The 23,985-nt window shown below is 39.9% G+C and overlaps 1 protein-coding gene across 1 annotated transcript in view; it reads right to left on the minus strand.

Moving 5' to 3' along the window:
• LOC307240204 (protein FAM131B-like) overlaps nt 1–18,296 on the minus strand; it is a gene marked incomplete at its 3' end in the record, with an annotated part of 49,659 nt that extends 31,363 nt beyond the window's left edge. Inside the window, exon 1 of the mRNA XM_080013896.1 lies at nt 18,180–18,296. Coding sequence (XP_079870022.1) covers nt 18,180–18,207 — 28 coding nt within the window. The 5' untranslated portion in view covers nt 18,208–18,296. The remainder of the gene's footprint in view (nt 1–18,179) is intronic.
• Nucleotides 18,297–23,985: the final 5,689 nt, after the last annotated feature.

The raw sequence follows: 23,985 nt of genomic DNA on the forward strand, positions 1-23,985 counted from the left end.
TTTGACGCGTATGACATCACACGTGACGCCGCGTCTCGATTCAATCCGGTCTCCGTCGCAATGTCCAGGCTTTGACGGCAGAGAGCCAGCTCCAAAGAGACGTCTCTCGAGCGTGTGCTGGGACGAACCCGGAACAATGAGCCCCTCGAGCCCTTCCGAGTCACCGCCCAGCAGCGAACCCCGCCGGTCAACAGGGCTGGCTAGCAGCCGACCAGACCTCCGCCGGGAGCACATCCTCATACAGCTGTTGCGCCTCATACCTAGCTTACCTCTCAACCGGGTTTGTTCTCGCCAATGGGCACTCTGCGCACGGCTGAGAGGAACCGGGAACACTGACACTTAACCGATTAATTAAAGCTTCGGAACGGCAAACGCTACCGGTCCAAAATGCAACGTTGTCGTGGAAGTCAATCTGCAGCGTTGAGACAGTCCACCGGCCAAACCTTCCCCATGGGTGTATCCGCGTTTTGAGAGCACCGTGCCGAGCGGTAGCGCTGCGTACGCGGGTAACTCAGTCTCTGAGCCTGGGCTGAGGGGTTTCCGGGATCCGGCTTCGGCAGTACTTTTTGGTACACCTCAAAACTCTGTTGAGGTTATCGGGGCGCAGGCTAGTCCCCAACGGCGGAAGGCTCTGCTGAGGTCCCCAAGACTGCCGAGGACGGCAAAGCCCTCTGTCGCAATCCCTACGTCGGGAGTTTCGTCCACCCGCGCATCTTGGTTCGGCGGCGGGTAAATCCCCATCGCCTCCTCTGCCGACTCCTCTCGTGCACCGACAGCTGCGTCACGTAGATGGCTTCCTACAGATATTGTAAAGATAACCGGTTAAAGCTTTCAGCCTCGGTGACAGCGGGTCGCCGCTCGCCCGCCACGCTTTTCCTTTGCATGTTTGTGACGTTAAGACTGTTGAAACTGAAAAAACGATTTACAGCGCTCACCTCAAAGTCCTCGATCAAGGCACTTGCACCTTCTCCCCGACGGTCGATGACAACCGCTCGTGTTCTCCGAGTGAGGATTCCACTCTGCAGGACCGAGAGTCTTTGTGGATTGTATTGTCTTGAGTCTTGCTTCACTCTACCGACTTTGACGCCAAAACTGTTTCAGTGGAATGAACATTGGAGAAATTAAGGAGTGGCAGCGTAGAGCGCCGGTATCGGTGGAGGGATGCAAAGTGGGTATCAAGAACAAAACAAAACATGGAGGATTCGGCATGGGGCACAGAAGGACGGGAGGAAGCCAATGCAGACGGATGAGTTACTGCTGGATGTGGCGGTGGGGTGTCTAGAAGATGTGAGAGGAGGACAGAGAGTAAGAAGAGTTAGTGTTTAGAGTTGTGTGATTAGGATAAATGAATATCCAAAGTAATTAGTGACAGTAATTAACTTACACAAAGGAGAGAAATGGGAATGAGACAGATGAGATTATGATAATAGCCATTAAAGCAACACTGTTAACTATTTTACCTTAAAATAACTGCTTCCAAGCTTCTGACCACCCGACCCCCTGAACGCCTATTCTTGCTGTATGTAACTTTTGTGTTCGGGTTCGAAACTGCGGGAAAAGTGCGTCACGCTCTACAGCACAACGTCACTTCCTTTATGCTTGGCTCTGGTAATAACAGCTTTTTTCCCCGGTAAAATCCATAAAAAAACTAAAAAAACAAAACTATGAATTATAAACTTGCCGGTCAAAATGTCTGGTAATTATTCTCATAGAAAACGTAGCCTCTTCACCTCCCCAGCGGAGACGGGTCAGTGGTGTGGCTGGACCTCGCACCAGCCGGCCCTCACCTTCATTGTGCCGCGGGGTTTGTCCTAGCCGAGCCGATCTGGCAGGCTGAGCACATCTGGTACCTACACAGGTAACAGGGTGCCCCGTCCCTTCGCATGCCCTCTCCCCCCAGTGCTTCCCCGGAGCTGTGGTCCGTGGTCCGTGCAAAGCGCACTGTTACCTAGGTGTAAAGTATATCTGCGTTTGTAATATAGACTCTTATCGAAACGTGACCGATAAGGTTCAAATTTGTCAGATGAAATACCTTTTTTCTCGGACAGGGGACCGAGTTTTACTGCAGTGGCGTAACGGTGCCATTGCACTCGGAAACTAGGGGGCTACCAAATCCCAAACACCAAAAGTTACATGGTGCTGCTTAAAGGAAGTAACCGTGCCGATGTGGCCCTCCTGCAGCACCCTTCCTGGGTCGGAACAGAGACTTTTGGGAATTTTGGCTCAAGATTTGGTGCGATGTTCCTGTGAAACCCTGCACTGGCCTGAAAGAGAGCGAGAGACGAGGAGAAAAGAGAAAAAATAAACTGATGACTCACTCGTCAATTTCAATCCAGCAAATACTGAAGTTCATATAGAGATAAATAGGATGCAAGACTGTTCCATATAACTCTGAATAGGATGTAAACGGTGACACATGCAGGTTTTCTGTCTGTAATGTCCGCTTTGAACACTCGGCTTCAGAAATTCCATTTACTCACTTGCGAGACATCAAACAAGGCAGGACATCTGTCCTTGGACGTCACGTCCTCTATGTGGAAAAACGTTCTGCGCATGAAGTCCTCGATGGCCGCGCTGTCTTTCTTCTTTGATTCGGTGATTAGTTGATGGTGTTAGTTGGTGTTGGCATTTGTGTTCCTGACCGTCCCCCGCGGGATAGTGTGGGAGAAACACCACTTCTCCTTTCTGTGCTTTTAAAAAACATTCTTTCCAGGTGCACCTGCACCTGTCGTCAGGGTGCTTGTTCTTAAAGGGGACCTATGAATTAAAATTCCCTGTTTCAGTGCCTGTGCACATACGTACATTTCGGTCTCTGACGGGCCTACTAGACAGCCCGGTCAGCTTCTAGTGAGCTGTCTATTTCAGAAAACCAGGCCTGAAACAACCCGTTCAGATTTTTGATCCCTTCGAACGTCACCGGGCCCACAGCAGATTTAGAACCGCACTTCATCTGAGAGTAACTCCGCCCACAGCTGGAGAAATAACACAGAGAAGAACGAGCGCAGCTGGTAAGGTTATTACAGGTTATTACACAGTGTCGTAGTTAATTGCACAGTGTAAAAGTTATTACACTTGTGTAACAGGCTTTTACACTGAGTAATACGTTTTTAACACTCTGTAATAGCTTTTTACACAGTGTAATAGGTTATTGCACAGTGTAATAACCGATTAAATAGTTTAATAGGTCCTCGGTGAGGATCCTCAAGTCCTTCTACTGTGGAGCGGTGGAGAGCATCCTGACAGGCAACATCACAGCCTGCTTTGTACTGTACTGCTCAGGACAGGCGGGCCCTGCAGAGGGGGGTGCCTTCAGCCCAACGTACCACTGGACCTACCCTCCCCTCCCTGCAGGACTTATACACCAGGAGGTGTAGTAGCAGAGCTGCAGCATCATGAAGGATCCTCACCACCACCACAACGGACTGTTCCAGCTGCTGCGGTCAGGCAAGCGCCTGACTTGCAGACAGAGTTTTTTCCCGCAAGCTATAAGAACTGTCAACGCTGAGCTCACCAGGGGTCCTCACTGAGTCACTCACAGAGGCTCCACTGCCTTAATGTACTGCATGTAGCATACTGTACCGCATACTGTGTCACTGTTCTGGGTTGTTGGGTGTTACCGCATTGCTGCGCCGTACTGTTGTATACTGTGCTGTAAATCTCACAAACACTACCTCACTTTATTCACATGCCACTTTAATGCACATATCTGTATATACATAATAAGCCTATCCCATATACATAAGCATATTCCCTTTATCTATTCCATTTTATTTTATTTTATTTTATTTTATTTTATTCTATGTATTTTTATTTTATTCTATAAGTATTCGACTTACTGTATTATGTTTTAGGAGTCAGTTAGTTGGTCTAGTAGAAAGAAATTTTCCTAGGACATATTGTGTGTTATCACCCGGTGCGTTGCATTACATTTCACTGCGTATATGTATGAAAGTATGTATATGTATGTGACGAATAAACCTCTTGAATCTTGAATTTAAATCTTGAATCTTGAATAGGGTTATTACACTGTGTAATATGTTATTGCACAGTGTAATATGTTTTTACACAGTGTAATAGGTTATTGCAGTGTCATAGGTTATTTCACAGTGTAATAGGTTATTGCAGTGTCATAGGTTATTTCACAGTGTAATAGGTTATTGCACAGTGTACTAGGTTGTTGCACAGTGTAACAGGTTATTACACAGTGTAATAGGTTGTTGCACAGTGTATTAGGTTATTACATAGTGTAATAGGGTTTCTACACTGTGTAATAGGGTATTACATTTTACATTCAATACACAAAATCCCATTAAAGTTATTGCGTTAGTATACTGTCTGTTAATAAAGGACAAATTATATTTGGAAAGTTATTGTAAAACATGGTACATTGCTTGTCATATTATGTTCTACCCTGTATCCCTTACCATAGTGACTGTAAGCCCAAAAAACCTTCCATCAGAATGGATGGGGTGTAGCTTTGGCGATGGGCAAAGTCATGGTTTTGAGGTCGTTTCAGAGACATTTTGCCTCAGCAGAGACAGAGCGAGCGAGAGGGGGTTTGATGCCAACAGGGCCACAGATGTGCGATGAGCGGGGAGCCCGGCATCAAACCATCGCCCCGAAAACCTGTTGCTTGCTCAGAATGTTCCAACCACGTCAGCTGCCTGACGGTTGTATTCATGGATTCATACTTTTCTTCTCCTGGGTTTGACGCATTTTTGTGCCAAAGTTCCATTGGTGCTTCATCCACCGTGAGATGCGGTCGTCACACGGACCAACACATCCAACCAACTGACTGGGTCCAGGAGGGAGAGTAACAGTTGAGTAGAGGCGGAGTAGAGGTAGATAGAGTAAAGGTAGAGTTAGATAGAGTAAAGGTAGAGTAGAGGTGGAGTAGAGGTAGAGTAGAGGTGGAGTAGAGGTAGAACAGAAGTAGAGTAGAGGTGGAGTAGAGGTAGAAAGATAGAGTAGAGGTAGATAGAGTAAAGGTAGAGTAGAGGTGGAGTAGAGGTAGAAAGATAGAGTAGAGGTAGATAGAGTAAAGGTAGAGTAGAGGTGGAGTAGAGGTAGAGTAGAGGTAGAATAGAAGTAGAGTAGAGTTGGAGTAGAGGTAGAAAGAGTAAAGATAGAGTAGAGGTGGAGTGGAGGTGGAGTAGAGGTAGATGGAGCAGGGAATGACTAACTCTGAATGATGTCACTCAACGTGTTCTTCACCACGGTTTGCGCTGAAATGATGTCACGTGGACAGACGCTGTGACATCACAGTGTAAACAGCACATTCCTCCACTGCTCCACCCTGTGATGGAGGTGATGCTGACGTGTGATGTCAGGCTCTTGCAGCCTCTCTCAGCCTGAAGCTTCAACAAAGGCGGGGAGGACAGTTGTCAAGCTGGGGCTCCAGACCCCCTGGGGGGCCGCCCGGCGACGCCGCTCAACTGGCCCCAAAAAGAAGGAAAAACCTGTTTTTCTCCTTCAGTCGTTTTGCAGCAAATGAACGAAAAACTCAGAAATAATTCAGTAAAAATACAACAAAGAACTTTTCAAGAGGCTGAGGGAGAAAAGTGTGTGAGTGTGAGTGTGTGTGTGAGTGAGTGTGAGTGTGTGTGTGAGTGTGTGTGTGTGTGTGAGTGTGTGTGTGTGTGTGTGTGTGTGTGTGTGAGTGTGAGTGTGTGTGTGAGTGTGTGAGTGAGTGTGAGTGTGTGTGTGAGTGTGTGTGTGTGTGTGTTACTACAAACAACTAATGAATGAAAAAATACTTACTACAAACTACTTATAAATGAGATAATACTACAAACAACTTATAAATTAAATAATACTTATTACACACTACTTATAAATGAAATAATACTTACTACAAACTACTAAATAAAGAAATAATACTTATTACACACTACTTATGAATTGAATAATGCTTACTACAAACTACTGATAAACAAAATAATATTTAATACAAACAACTAATGAATGAAATAATACTTACTACAAACTACTTATAAATGAAATAATACTTATTACAACCTAATTATAAATGAAATAATACTTACTACAAACAACTGATAAATGGAAATAATACTTATTACAACACACTACTTATAAATATAATAATACTTATTACACACTACTTACTACAAACTACTAGTCAAAGAAATAATACCTATTACACACTACTTATAAATGAAATAATACTAACTACAAACTACTTATAAATGAAATAATACTTACTAAAAACTACCTATAGATAAAATAATACTTATTACACACTACTTATTAATTAAATAATACTTATTACAAACTACTTATAAATGAAATAATACTTACTACAAACTACTAATGAATGAAATAATACTTACGACAAACTACTAATGAATGAAATAATACTTACTACAAACTACTCATGAATAAAATAATACTTACTACAAACTACATATAAATGAAATAGTACTTACTACAAACTACTAATGAATTAAATAATATTTACTACAAACTACTAATGAATAAAATAATACTTACTACAAACTACGAATGATTGAAATATTACTTACTACAAACTACTTATAAATGTAATAATACTTACTACAAACTACTAATGAATGAAAAAATACTTACTACAAACTACTTATAAATGAGATAATACTACAAACAACTTATAAATTAAATAATACTTATTACACACTACTTATAAATGAAATAATACTTACTACAAACTACTAAATAAAGAAATAATACTTATTACACACTACTTATGAATTGAATAATGCTTACTACAAACTACTGATAAACAAAATAATATTTAATACAAACAACTAATGAATGAAATAATACTTACTACAAACTACTTATAAATGAAATAATACTTATTACAACCTAATTATAAATGAAATAATACTTACTACAAACAACTGATAAATGGAAATAATACTTATTACAACACACTACTTATAAATATAATAATACTTATTACACACTACTTACTACAAACTACTAGTCAAAGAAATAATACCTATTACACACTACTTATAAATGAAATAATACTAACTACAAACTACTTATAAATGAAATAATACTTACTACAAACTACCTATAGATAAAATAATACTTATTACACACTACTTATTAATTAAATAATACTTATTACAAACTACTTATAAATGAAATAATACTTACTACAAACTACTAATGAATGAAATAATACTTACGACAAACTACTAATGAATGAAATAATACTTACTACAAACTACTCATGAATTAAATAATACTTACTACAAACTACATATAAATGAAATAGTACTTACTACAAACTACTAATGAATTAAATAATATTTACTACAAACTACTAATGAATAAAATAATACTTACTACAAACTAGGAATGATTGAAATATTACTTACTACAAACTACTTATAAATGTAATAATACTTACTACAAACTACTAATGAATGAAAAAATACTTACTACAAACTACTTATAAATGAGATAATACTACAAACAACTTATAAATTAAATAATACTTATTACACACTACTTATAAATGAAATAATACTTACTACAAACTACTAAATAAAGAAATAATACTTATTACACACTACTTATGAATTGAATAATGCTTACTACAAACTACTGATAAACAAAATAATATTTAATACAAACAACTAATGAATGAAATAATACTTACTACAAACTACTTATAAATGAAATAATACTTATTACAACCTAATTATAAATGAAATAATACTTACTACAAACAACTGATAAATGGAAATAATACTTATTACAACACACTACTTATAAATATAATAATACTTATTACACACTACTTACTACAAACTACTAGTCAAAGAAATAATACCTATTACACACTACTTATAAATGAAATAATACTTACTACAAACTACTTATAAATGAAATAATACTTACTACAAACTACCTATAGATAAAATAATACTTATTACACACTACTTATTAATTAAATAATACTTATTACAAACTACTTATAAATGAAATAATACTTACTACAAACTACTAATGAATGAAATAATACTTACGACAAACTACTAATGAATGAAATAATACTTACTACAAACTACTCATGAATAAAATAATACTTACTACAAACTACATATAAATGAAATAGTACTTACTACAAACTACTAATGAATTAAATAATACTTACTACAAACTACTAATGAATAAAATAATACTTACTACAAACTACGAATGATTGAAATATTACTTACTACAAACTACTTATAAATGTAATAATACTTACTACAAACTACTAATGAATGAAATAATACTTACTACAGACTACTACTGAATAAAATAATACTTGCTCCAAACTACTTATTAATTAAATAATACTTATTACACACTACTTAAAAATGAAATAATACTTACGACAAACTACTAATGAATTAAATAATGCCTGTAACCAGTACTTATAAATGAAACACTACTTGCAAGTAAAATAATGCTTACAACAAACTACATATAAATGAAATAATACTTACTACAAACTACTAGTGAATGAAATAATACTTACTATAAACTACTTATAAATGAAATAATACTTATTATCCACTACTTATAAATGAAATAATACTTATTACACACTACTTGTAAATGAAATAATGCTTATAACACACTACTCATAAATGAAATAATACTTATTACACACTACTTATAAATGAAATAATACTTATCACACACTACTTATAAATTAAATAATACTTACTACAAACTACTTATGAATGAAATAATACTTATTACACACTACTCATAAATTAAACAATACTTGTTACACACTACTTATAAATGAAATAATATTTACTACAAACAACTGATAAATGGAAATAATACTTATTACAACACACTACTTATAAATATAATAATACTTATTACACACTACTTACTACAAACTACTAATCAAAGAAATAATACCTATTACACACTACTTATAAATGAAATAATACTTACTACAAACTTCTTATAAATGAAATAATACTTACTACAAACTACCTATAAATAAAATAATACTTATTACACACTACTTATTAATTAAATAATACTTATTACACACTACTTATAAATGAAATAATACTTACTACAAACGACTTATAAATGAAACAATACTTTTTACACACTACTTACTACAAACTACTAATCAAAGAAATAATACCTATAAATGAAATAATACTTATTACACACTACTTACTACAAACTACTAATCAAAGAAATAATACCCATTTCACACTACTTATAAATGAAATAATACTTACAACAAACTACTTATAAATGAACTAATACTTATTACAAACGACTTATAAATAAAATAATACTAATTACAAACTACTTTAATACTTATTACACACTACTTATAAATTAAATAATACTTATTACACACTACTTAAAAATGAATGTAATACTTATTGCACACTACTTATAAATTAAATAATACTTATTACACACTACTTATAAATGAAATAATACTAATTACAAACTACTTATAAATGAAATAATACTTATTACACACTACTTATAAATTAAATAATACTAATTACAAACTACTTATAAATGAAATAATACTTATTACACACTACTTATAAATTAAACAATAATTATTACACACTACTCATAAATGAAATAATACTTATTACACACTACTTATGAATTAAATAATTCAATTACTTCAATAATACACTGACTCAAGCTGAATCGACTGAATCAAATGAACCAAGACAACTGAAAAGAAGAAAAGAGCCAAACTTTTCATCACTACTCCTCCATCACCCCTTTCATCTCCTCCATCCCTTCTTTCATCTCCTCCATCCCTTCTTTCATCTCCTCCATCCCTTCTTTCATCTCCTCCATCTCACTTTCATCTCATCCACCCTCGTCCTGGCAGACCAAGGTGGTGTCACTGAGTCTCATTTCGAGACTTCATTTTGAATTGGAGTTGTTACTATGCGTCCTGTCTCCCCTCCGCCCTCACTGGCTGCAGGTCGGGACCAGTGTCTCCCTCCACCCATCATGGAGAGGGAGCGCTCAGCCCCGCCCGCTTCAACGCCCCTGACGTCTTAGAATCCGAGAAACACCTCCGCCCAGTCTCAAACTCCATGCCTGAACAAAAGACGCTGAGAGCTGAGTCACGTCTGGGAAATGACTGGGCTGCCCGGCAACGCCACCGACGAGCTCCTTAAAAGGCGGCCATGAGGTTCCATCCCATAATGAATTTACAGATCTGGGCTTATGGAAAAAAAATGTAATAATCCTTTTTTTACGGGCAGCAAATGATTTTTACATCTGGGATGTCTCACATCTGGAGATTTGAGGAGGGAGGGGGGGGGTGACGGAGGAAGAAAGAAGGAGAACGGGCGGAGGGAAAGAGAGAGAGAGAGAGGGAGTGACGGAGGAAGAAAGAAGGAGGACGGGCAGAGGGAAAGAGAGAGAGAGAGAGAGAAACAATGTCTCTGCAGGGGGCACGGAGGGGAACTGTCTCTAAGACGTGTTTTTGGTTTCATACAAGTCAGACCTCCAGGCCTGCAGGTGGGTGTTAGACCTCCAGGCCTGCAGGTGGGTGTTAGACCTCCAGGCCTGCAAGTGGGTGTTAGACCTCCAGGCCTGCAGGTGGGTGTTAGACCTCCAGGCCTCCAGGTGGGTGTTAGACCTCCAGGCCTGCAGGTGGGTGTTAGACCTCCAGGCCTGCAGGTGGGTGTTAGACCTCCAGGCCTCCAGGTGGGTGTTAGACCTCCAGGCCTGCAGGTGGGTGTTAGACCTCCAGGCCTGCAGGTGGGCGTGGCTAATTGCGTTACAAAAATGAGTCCAGCTGTACTTCTAAGTAAAAAAAAAAGAAAATATTTTTCCATGGAACTGCTGCATAATTTCCCAACACACCAATCAGGAAAGAGACAGAGCCTCAGCAGCACGGACAAACAGAGGGTGGAGCTCAGTGTCTAATCCATCGGACCCACCACCTCCACCAGGCTGTTATGGACCACCACCAGGAGCAGACTGTGGTTGTACTGGTTCTATTCCCAGTGTCCACCAGGAGCAGGAGAAGAAGAAGAAGAAGGAGAAGGAGAAGAAGGAGAAGGAGATGGAGGAGAAGAAGGAGAAGGAGAAGAAGGAGAAGGAGATGGAGGAGAAGAAGGTGGAGAAAGAGATGGAGAAAGAGGGCGTTTAACCCACATTTACTCTTATCATTTCTCCTCCTCCAGCTCTGCTTCTTTTACCCCACATCTAAATATAGCAGCTTCTGCTCCGACACAAACCGCTACGAGACGGGGGTTGGAGTCGGTGGAGGGGGTGGAGGGAGGGGTAGAGAGATGAGGGAGGACGGGGGGGGGCGGATGGGGTGGAGGGGTTAGGACGGAGAGATGGGGTAGGACGGAGGGATAGGGGAGTAAAGGGGGTGGAGGGGGGAGTGGGGAGAGATGGGGGAGGACAGAGAGGATGGAGGGGGGAGGACAGAGGACGGAGAGACGGGGGGTGGAGCGGTGGCGGGGGCGTGGGGAGGACAGGGGGTGGAGGGGGGAGATGGTGGAAGACCGTTTACACCCTATTTACACCCTGTTAACACCATGTTAACACCCTGTTTACACCCCACTTCCCCCTGTTTACACCCTGTGTACACCCATTACCTCCAGTTTACGTCCAGTTTACACCCAATGTACACCCTATTTACACCCCATTACCCCCTGTTTACACCCTGTTTACACCCTGTGTACACCATGTTTACCCCCTGTTTACACCCTGTTTATACCATGTTTACCCCCTATTTACACCCTGTGTACGCCCACTTTACACCCTGTTTATACCCTGTTTACACCCTGTTTATAACCTCTTGAAACCCTGTCTATACCCTGTTTATATCCTGTTTATACCCTGTTTACCCCCTGTTTATACTATATCTATACCCTGTTTACACCCTATTTACACCCCCTTAATTCTATGTCTATACCCTGTTTAGACCCTGTTTATACCTTCTTTATACTATTTTTATACCCTGTTTACACCCTGTTTATACCCTCTTTATACCCTGTTTATACTGTCTATACCCTGTTAACACCCTGTTACTACTATGTCTATACCCTGTTTATATCCTGTATATACCATGTATATACCCTGTTTACACCCTGTTTACACCCTGTTTACACCCTGTTTACATCATGTTTACCCCCATCACCCCCTGTTTACACCCTGATTACACCCCATTACCTCCAGTTTACGCCCAGTTTACACCCAATGTACACCCTATTTACATCCCATTACCCCCTGTTTACACCCTGTTTACACCTTGTTTACACCATGTTTACCACCCAGTACCCCCTGTTTACACCCTGTTTATACCATGTTTACCCCTATTTACACCTTTACACCCTGTTTATACCCTGTTTACACCCTGTTTATAACCTCTTGATACCCTGTCTATACCCTGTTTATATCCTGTTTATACCCTGTTTACCCCCTGTTTACACCCTGTTTATACTATATCTATACCCTGTTTACACCCTGTTTATACCCTGTTAATACTATGTCTATACCCTGTTTATACCCTGTTTACACCCCCTTAATTCTATGTCTATACCCTGTTTATACCCTGTTTATCCTGTTTACACGTTGTTTACACCCTGTTCATACTATGTCTATACCCTGTTTAGACCCTGTTTATACCCTCTTTATACTATTTTTATACCCTGTTTACACCCTGTTTATACCCTCTTTATACCCTGTTACTACTATGTCTATACCCTGTTTATACCCTGTTTATACCATGTATATACCCTGTTTACACCCTGTTTACAGGTTTTTTTACACCCTGTTTATACTATGTCTATACCCTTTTTAGGCTCTGTTTATACCCTGTTTATACCCTCTTTATACCCTGTTTATACTATGTCTGCGCCCTGTTTATACAATGTCTATACCATGTTTACACCCTGCTTATACCCTGTTTTCACCTTGCCTATACCCCGTTCATCCCCTGTTTACATCATGTTTACATCATTCACACCCCGTTTAAACACCTGTTTGCACCCTGCTTGTACCACATTTCGATTCAAGAGGTTTATTCGTCACATACATATACATACTTTCATACACATATGCAGTGAAATGTCATACCACATTACCCACCTACACCACATTAATACCTCTTTAGTAACCCGTTCACACCCTGTTTATAATCCCACTATACCCTGTTTATACCCTGTTCATACAGGGTATAAAAAGGGTATAAACACAGGGTATAATCGCTCTCCAAGGCTTTCAGCAAAACTCGCAGTCTCTGCTGCCATGGCAACTATCCTCCCCACTAGTACATGAACCGCATCACTTCCTGTCCATAATGATAATGATATTGATAATAATAATAATGATAATGATAATGATACTGATAATGATAATAATGATAATGATAACGATAATAATAATGATAATGATCATGATAATAATGATAATGATCATGATAATGATAATAATGATAATGATAATGATAATGATAATGACAATAATGATAATGATACTGATAATGATAATAATGATAATGATAATGATAACGATAATAATAATGATAATGATAATGATAATAATGATAATGATAATGATACTGATAATGATAATAATGATAATAATGATAATAATGTAATAATAATAATAATAATAATAATAATAATAATAATAATAATAATAATAATGATAATGATAGCATATTATTATGACCTAGCCAGTACACCGACACATGGAATCCTTGCATGTGAATGTTGCAGGGTCAGGACACTAATTACTAATTACCAATCACTGATCACTTCAATCATTAGTTATTAGTAATTAAGTAGTCAGATAATTTAATTATTACTAATTATTACTAATTAGGAATGAGTATTAATAACGGATTAAAAGCTGATGTTGGAGCATCAGGGTGTCACCGCACAGCGCTGCTCAAAGCTAATTGTGGAAAATACAAAACAACACAGGAGTTTAAAGAGGCAGAGGAGGGATGGGTGGAGAGGGATAGATGGAGATGGATGGATGGAGAGAGGGATGGGTGGAAAGAGGGTTGGGTGGAGAGAGGGATGGGTGGAGAGAGGGATGAATGGAGATGGATGGATGGAGAGAGGGATTGATGGAGAGAGGGATGGATGGAGAAGAGAGGGATGGGTGGAGAGAGGGATGGATGGAGAGGGATGGATGGAGAAGAGAGGGATGGGTGGAGAGAGGGATGGATGGATGGAGAGGGGATGGATGGATGGAGAGGGGATGGATGGAGAAAAGAGGAGTGCAATGTGAACAACACCTCCGCTCTCTCCCTTTTAAACCTTTTAAACTCCATCCATCCCTCCATCCATCCCTCCATTCTTCCCTCCATCCATCCCTCCATCCATCCATCCCTCCATCCATCCCTCCATCCATCCCTCCATCCCTCCACCCATCCCTCCATCCATCCCTCCATCCCTCCCTCCATCCCTCCATCCCTCCATCCATCCCTCCATCCATCCCTCCATCCCTCCATCCATCCCTCCATCCATCCATCCATCCCTCGCTCCTCCCGAGCAGCACAAGCCCCTCGCTCGCCTCAATGACAACCAAAGGTCAAACTCTCTCTGTTTATCTGGCTGCAAACGACACGATGTGATGAGCACAACCTGTGTGTGTGTGTGTGTGTGTGTGTGTGTGTGTGTGTGTGTGTGTGTGTGTGTGTGTGTGTGTGTGTGTGACGAACACAGGAAGTGAGGTCACATCTCAAAGCCACACCTTTGCTTTGACACCAAACTAAGGTCATTCCTCGCTTCGTATGGACACACACACACAGTAAACTGGAGGTGATTTGACGTGACATGAATGCAAAATATCGTAGTAATAATAATATTTATAACAATAATAATTAATTGTTCAAGATAAATTGTTCATTTCTAGATTATTATGAATAGCTTATATATATATATATATATATACATACACACACACACACACACACACACACATATATATATATATAAATTAATAGTTTAAATAGGGTTAATAATAAATAGTTTGTATAGAGGTAATAATAAATAGTTTGTACAGAGGTAATAATAAATAGTTTGTATAGAGGTAATAATAAATGTATAGAGGTAATAATAAATAGTTTATATAGAGGTAATAATAAATGTATAGAGGTAATAATAAATAGTTTGTATAGAGGTAATAATAAATGTATAGAGGTAATAATAAATAGTTTGTATAGAGGTAATAATAAATAGTTTATATAGAGGTAATAATAAATGTATAGAGGTAATAATAAATAGTTTCTATAGAGGTAATAATAAATGTATAGAGGTAATAATAAATAGTTTGTATAGAGGTAATAATAAATGTATAGAGGTAATAATAAATAGTTTCTATAGAGGTAATAATAAATGTATAAAGGTAATAATAAATAGTTTATATAGAGGTAATAATAAATGTATAGAGGTAATGATAAATAGTTTCTATAGAGGTAATAATAAATGTATAGAGGTAATAATAAATAGTTTCTATAGAGGTAATAATAAATGTATAGAGGTAATAATAAATAGTTTATATAGAGGTAATAATAAATAGTTTATATAGAGGTAATAATAAATAGTTTGTACAGAGGTAATAATAAATAGTTTATATAGAGGTAATAATAAATAGTTTGTATAGAGGTAATAATAAATAGTTTCTATAGAGGTAATAATAAATAGTTTATATAGAGGTAATAATAAATAGTTTCTATAGAGGTAATAATAAATAGTTTATATAGAGGTAATAATAAATAGTTTGTACAGAGGTAATAATAAATGTATAGAGGTAATAATAAATAGTTTGTATAGAGGTAATAATAAATGTATAGAGGTAATAATAAATAGTTTATATAGAGGTAATAATAAATGTATAGCGGTAATAATAAATAGTTTGTATAGAGGTAATAATAAATGTATAGAGGTAATAATAAATGTATAGAGGGAATAATAAATAGTTTCTATAGAGGTAATAATAAATGTATAGCGGTAATAATAAATAGTTTGTATAGAGGTAATAATAAATGTATAGAGGTAATAATAAATGTATAGAGGTAATAATAAATAGTTTCTATAGAGGTAATAATAAATAGTTTGTATAGAGGTAATAATAAATAGTTTCTATAGAGGTAATAATAAATGTATAGAGGTAATAATAAATGTATAGAGGTAAAAATAAATGTATAGGGGTAAAAATAAATAGTTTATATAGAGGTAATAATAAATGTATAGAGGTAATAATAAATAGTCTCTATAGAGGTAATAATAAATATATAGAGGTAATAATAAATAGTTTCTATAGAGGTAATAATAAATGTATAGAGGTAATAATAAATAGTTTCTATAGAGGTAATAATAAATGTATAGAGGGAATAATAAATAGTTTATATAGAGGTAATAATAAATGTATAGCGGTAATAATAAATAGTTTGTATAGAGGTAATAATAAATGTATAGAGGTAATAATAAATAGTTTCTATAGAGGTAATAATAAATGTATAGAGGTAATAATAAATAGTTTCTATAGAGGTAATAATAAATGTATAGAGGTAATAATAAATAGTTTCTATAGAGGTAATAATAAATAGTTTCTATAGAGGTAATAATAAATGTATAGAGGTAATAATAAAAGTATAGAGGTAATAATAAATGTATAGAGGTAAAAATAAATGTATAGGGGTAAAAATAAATAGTTTATATAGAGGTAATAATAAATGTATAGAGGTAATAATAAATAGTTTATATAGAGGTAATAATAAATGTATAGAGGTAATAATAAATAGTTTCTATAGAGGTAATAATAAATAGTTTCTATAGAGGTAATAATAAATAGTTTCTATAGAGGTAATAATAAATAGTTTCTATAGAGGTAATAATAAATGTATAGCGGTAATAATAAATAGTTTATATAGAGGTAATAATAAATGTATAGAGGTAATAATAAATAGTTTCAATAGAGGTAATAATAAATAGTTTATATAGAGGTAATAATAAATGTATAGCGGTAATAATAAATAGTTTATATAGAGGTAATAATAAATAGTTTATATAGAGGTAATAATAAATAGTTAATATAGAGGTAATAATAAATAGTTTATATAGAGGTAATAATAAATGTATAGAGGTAATAATAAATAGTTTATATAGAGGTAATAATAAATGTATAGAGGTAATAATAAATAGTTTATATAGAGGTAATAATAAATGTATAGAGGTAATAATAAATAGTTTATATAGAGGTAATAATAAATGTATAGAGGTAATAATAAATAGTTTATATAGAGGTAATAATAAATAGTTAATATAGAGGTAATAATAAATAGTTTATATAGAGGTAATAATAAATGTATAGAGGTAATAATAAATAGTTTATATAGAGGTAATAATAAATGTATAGAGGTAATAATAAATAGTTTATATAGAGGTAATAATAAATGTATAGAGGTAATAATAAATAGTTTATATAGAGGTAATAATAAATAGTTTTAACTCCCATCTGACCGGCGGGGGAACAACCAGGACATTTCCCATCAGGACAGAATGTCGCAGCGTCACCATCTGTTGAATCGCTGCCGGTGTTTTTTGGGGACACGGGGGGATTCTTCGTCAAAACAGTGACCCCACCCTCACCCCTCCACGGGCTGGGCGACCAGGGGCGTGCGCCACCTGCTGTTGGGATGGAGCAGCTGGAGAGGATCAGAACCTGTTGTAGCCGCACTCCACCCAACGCAGCAAATAATCATTAACAACTCCAGGTGGTGTTAAAATGAGCAGTGACGATACTACAGAGGATTCAAATTATACTACAGAGGATTCCAGTAATACTACAGAGGATTTTAGTAATACTACAGAGGATTCTAATTATACTACAGAGGATTCTAGTAATATACAGAGGATTTTAGTAATACTACAGAGGATTCTAATTATACTACAGAGGGTTCTAGTAATACTACAGAGGATTTTAATAATACTACAAAGGATGTTAATAATACTACAGAGGATGTTAATAATACTACGAGCCCCATCACACCCACACCCTCCATGTGTTGAATCACCTACTTTTAATACATAGTCCCACGGTTGATTCCGAATCCCCACCTGCCCTCCACCCTCCAGCCTCCACCCTCCAGAAACAGAACCAGCACCGGGTCCGGGTCTCACCGATGGTCCGGGATCCGATGCAGCCCATGGTTCCTCCGCGCGGCTCAGCGGTTCGTCCTCCTGCGCTCCATCCGCGGCTCCGCTCCTCTGCTCCGGGTCTCTCTCTCCGTCCTCCCCTCCTCCTCCTCTCTTCCTCTTCCTCCTCCTCCTCCTCCTCCTCCTCTCTTCCTCTTCCTCCTCCTCCTCCTCCTCTCTTCCTCTTCCTCCTCCCCTCTTCCTCCTCCTCCTCCTCCCCTCTTCCTCTTCTTCCTCCCCTCTTCCTCTTCCTCTTCCTCCTCCTCCCCTCTTCCTCTTCCTCCTCCCCCTCCTCCCCTCTCCTCTTCCTCTCCCCCCCTACCTCCTCCTCCTCCTCCCCTCTTCCTCTTCCTCCTCCCCCTCCTCCTCCTCTTCCTCTTCCTCCTCCTCCTCCTCTTCCTCCTCCTCCTCCTCCTCTCTTCTTCCTCCTCTTCCTCTTCCTCCTCCCCCTCCTCCCCTCTCCTCTTCCTCTCCCCCCCTACCTCCTCCTCCTCCTCCCCTCTTCCTCTTCCTCCTCCCCCTCCTCCTCTTCCTCTTCCTCCTCCTCCTCCTCTTCCTCCTCCTCCTCCTCCTCTCTTCTTCCTCCTCTTCCTCTTCCTCCTCCCCCTCCTCCTCCTCCTCCTCTTCCTCCTCCTCCTCTCTTCTTCCTCCTCTTCCTCTTCCTCCTCCCCCTCCTCCTCCTCCTCCCCCTCCTCTTCCTCCTCCCCCTCTCTTCCTCCTCCTCCTCTCTTCTTCCTCCTCCTCTCTTCTTCCTCCTCCTCCTCTTCCTCCTCCTCTTCTGTTGAGGACAGAAGATAGGGGTGTGTGCGCGTACGTGCCGCGTCCGCGCCTTAATCGCGTCGCTGCTGTCGCTCCGCGCGTCCCCTTCCCTCAGTCGTCCCGCGCGACTCTTATTTGTCTCTCCCTCTCTATGATGATTATTATTATGATTATTATTATTATTATTATTATTATTATTAATCATAATAATAATAATATTTTTTTTATTATTATTATTATGATTATTATGATTATTATTATGATTATTATTATGATTATTATTATGGTTATTATTAATCATAATAATAATAATATTTTTATTATTATTATTATTATTATTATTATTATTATTACTACCACATCCTACAACCACTCCACACAACCACATCCTACTACCACATCCTACTACCACATCCTACAACAACTCCACACTACCACATCCTACTACCACATCCTACAAACACTCAACACTACCACATCCTACTACCACATCCTACAAACACTCAACACTACCAGATCCTATTACCACATCCTACAACCACATCCTACAACCACATCCTACAACCACTCCACACTACCACATCCTACGACCACATCCTACAACCACTCCACACTACAACATCCTACAACCACTCCACACTACCACATCCTACTACCACATCCTACTACCACATCCTACAACCACTCCACACTACCACATCCTACTACCACTCCACACTACCACATCCTACAACCACTCCACACTACCACATCCTACAACCACTCCACACTACCACATCCTACTACCACATCCTACCACCACATCCTACCACCACATCCTACCACCACTCCACACTACCACATCCTACAACCACATCCTACTACCACATCCTACAACCACTCCACACTACCACATCCTACAAAAACTCCACACTACCACATCCTACAACAACTCCACACTACCACATCCTACTACCACATCCTATTACCACATCCTACAACCACTCCACACTACCACATCCTACAACCACATCCTACAACCACATCCTACAACCACTCCACACTACCACATCCTACAACCACATCCTACAACCACTCCACACTACCACATCCTACGACCACATCCTACAACCACTCCACACTACAACATCCTACAACCACTCCACACTACCACATCCTACTACCACATCCTACTACCACATCCTACAACCACTCCACACTACCACATCCTACTACCACATCCTACCACCACATCCTACCACCACTCCACACTACCACATCCTACTACCACATCCTACTACCACATCCTACAACAACTCCACACTACCACATCCTACTACCACATCCTACTACCACATCCTACAACCACTCCACACTACCACATCCTACAACCACATCCTACAACCACATCCTACTACCACATCCTACAACCACTCCACACTACCACATCCTACAACCACTCCACACTACCACATCCTACAACCACTCCACACTACCACATCCTACAACCGCATCCTACTACCACATCCTACAACCGCATCCTACTACCACTCCCCACTACCAAATCCTACTACCACATCCAACTACCACTCCCCACTACCAAATCCTACTACCACATCCAACTACCAATCCCCAATTCAACATCCTACTACCACTCCAAACTACCACATCCTACTACCACATCCTACTACCACTCCAAACTACCACATCCTACTACCACATCCTACTACCACTCCACACTACCACATCCTACTACTACTCCCCACTACAACATCCTACGACCACATCCTACTACCACATCCTACTACCACTCCCCACTACAACATCCTACAACCACTCCGTACTACCACACCCTACTACGACACCCTACTACCACATCCTACAACCACTTCACACTACGACATCCTACAACCACTTCACACTAACACATCCAACAGCCACTTCCTGCTACCACATCCTACAGCCACTCCACACTACCACATCCTACTACCACTCCACACTCCCACATACTCCTACTACATCCTACAACCGCATGCTACTACCACTCCCCACTATCACATCCTACTACCACATCCTACTACCACTCCCCACTACCACATCCTACTACCACTCCCCACTACCACACCCTACACCCTACAACCACTCCCCACTACCACACCCTACTACCACATCCTACAACCACACCCTACTACCACATCCTACAACCACACCCTACTACCACATCCTACAACCACTCCGTACTACCACATCCTACAACCACTCCGTACTACCACATCCTACAACCACTCCGTACTACCACATCCTACAACCACTCCGTACTACCACATCCTACAACCACTCCGTACTACCACATCCTACAACCACTCCGTACTACCACATCCTACAACCACTCCGTACTACCACATCCTACAACCACTCCGTACTACCACATCCTACAACCACTCCGTACTACCACATCCTACAACCACTCCGTACTACCACATCCTACAACCACTCCGTACTACCACATCCTACAACCACTCCGTACTACCACATCCTACAACCACTCCGTACTACCACATCCTACAACCACTCCGTACTACCACATCCTACAACCACTCCGTACTACCACATCCTACAACCACTCCGTACTACCACATCCTACAACCACTCCGTACTACCACATCCTACAACCACTCCGTACTACCACATCCTACAACCACTCCGTACTACCACATCCTACAACCACTCCGTACTACCACATCCTACAACCACTCCGTACTACCACATCCTACAACCACTCCGTACTACCACATCCTACAACCACTCCGTACTACCACATCCTACAACCACTCCGTACTACCACATCCTACAACCACTCCGTACTACCACATCCTACAACCACTCCGTACTACCACATCCTACAACCACTCCGTACTACCACATCCTACAACCACTCCGTACTACCACATCCTACAACCACTCCGTACTACCACATCCTACAACCACTCTGTACTACCACATCCTACAACCACTCTGTACTACCACATCCTACAACCACTCTGTACTACCACATCCTACAACCACTCTGTACTACCACATCCTACAACCACTCTGTACTACCACATCCTACAACCACTCTGTACTACCACATCCTACAACCACTCTGTACTACCACATCCTACAACCACTCTGTACTACCACATCCTACAACCACTCTGTACTACCACATCCTACAACCACTCTGTACTACCACATCCTACAACCACTCTGTACTACCACATCCTACAACCACTCTGTACTACCACATCCTACAACCACTCTGTACTACCACATCCTACAACCACTCTGTACTACCACATCCTACAACCACTCTGTACTACCACATCCTACAACCACTCTGTACTACCACATCCTACAACCACTCTGTACTACCACATCCTACAACCACTCTGTACTACCACATCCTACAACCACTCTGTACTACCACATCCTACAACCACTCTGTACTACCACATCCTACAACCACTCCGTACTACCACATCCTACAACCACTCCGTACTACCACATCCTACAACCACTCCGTACTACCACATCCTACAACCACTCCGTACTACCACATCCTACAACCACTCCGTACTATCACATCCTACAACCACTCCGTACTATCACATCCTACAACCACTCCGTACTATCACATCCTACAACCACTCCGTACTATCACATCCTACAACCACTCCGTACTATCACATCCTACAACCACTCCGTACTATCACATCCTACAACCACTCCGTACTATCACATCCTACAACCACTCCGTACTATCACATCCTACAACCACTCCGTACTATCACATCCTACAACCACTCCGTACTATCACATCCTACAACCACTCCGTACTATCACATCCTACAACCACTCCGTACTACCACATCCTACAACCACTCCGTACTACCACATCCTACAACCACTCCGTACTACCACATCCTACAACCACTCCGTACTACCACATCCTACAACCACTCCGTACTACCACATCCTACAACCACTCCGTACTACCACATCCTACAACCACTCCGTACTACCACATCCTACTACCACTCCACACTACCACATCCTACTACCACTCCACACTACCACATCCTACTACCACTCCACACTACCACATCCTACTACCACTCCACACTACCACATCCTACTACCACTCCACACTACCACATCCTACTACCACTCCACACTACCACATCCTACTACCACTCCACACTACCACATCCTACTACCACTCCACACTACCACATCCTACTACCACTCCACACTACCACATCCTACTACCACTCACCACTACCACATCCTACTACCACTCACCACTACCACATCCTACTACCACTCACCACTACCACATCCTACTACCACTCCACACTACCACATCCTACTACCACTCCCCACTACAACATCCTAGTACCACATCCTACAACCACATCCTATACCACATCCTACTACCACTCCCCACTACAACATCCTACAACCACTCCACACGACCACATCCTACTACCACTCCCCACTACAACATCCTACTACAACTCCCCACTACAACATCCTACTACCACATCCTACAACCACATCCTACAACCACTCCACACTACAACATCCTACTACCACTCCCCACCACAACATCCTACTACCACATCCTACAACCACATCCTACTACCACATCCAACTACCACTTCCTACTACCACTTCCTACTACCACTCAACACTACCACATCCTACAACCACTCCACACTACCACATCCTACTACCACATCCTACTACCACTTCCTACTACCACATCCTACTACCACTCCACACAACCACATCCTACAACCACTCCACACAACCACATCCTACAAACACTCCACACTACCACATCCTACAAACACTCCACACTACCACATCCTACAAACACTCCACACTACCACATCCTACAAACACTCCACACAACCAAACCACAACCAACCACCACCACACAACCACATCCACACCACCACACAACCACAACCACCAACCACACACACAACCACAACCACAACCACTC

The sequence above is a fragment of the Zeus faber genome (assembly GCF_960531495.2).
Source record: "Zeus faber genome assembly, chromosome: 1".
Classification (NCBI taxonomy): Eukaryota; Metazoa; Chordata; class Actinopteri; order Zeiformes; family Zeidae; genus Zeus; species Zeus faber.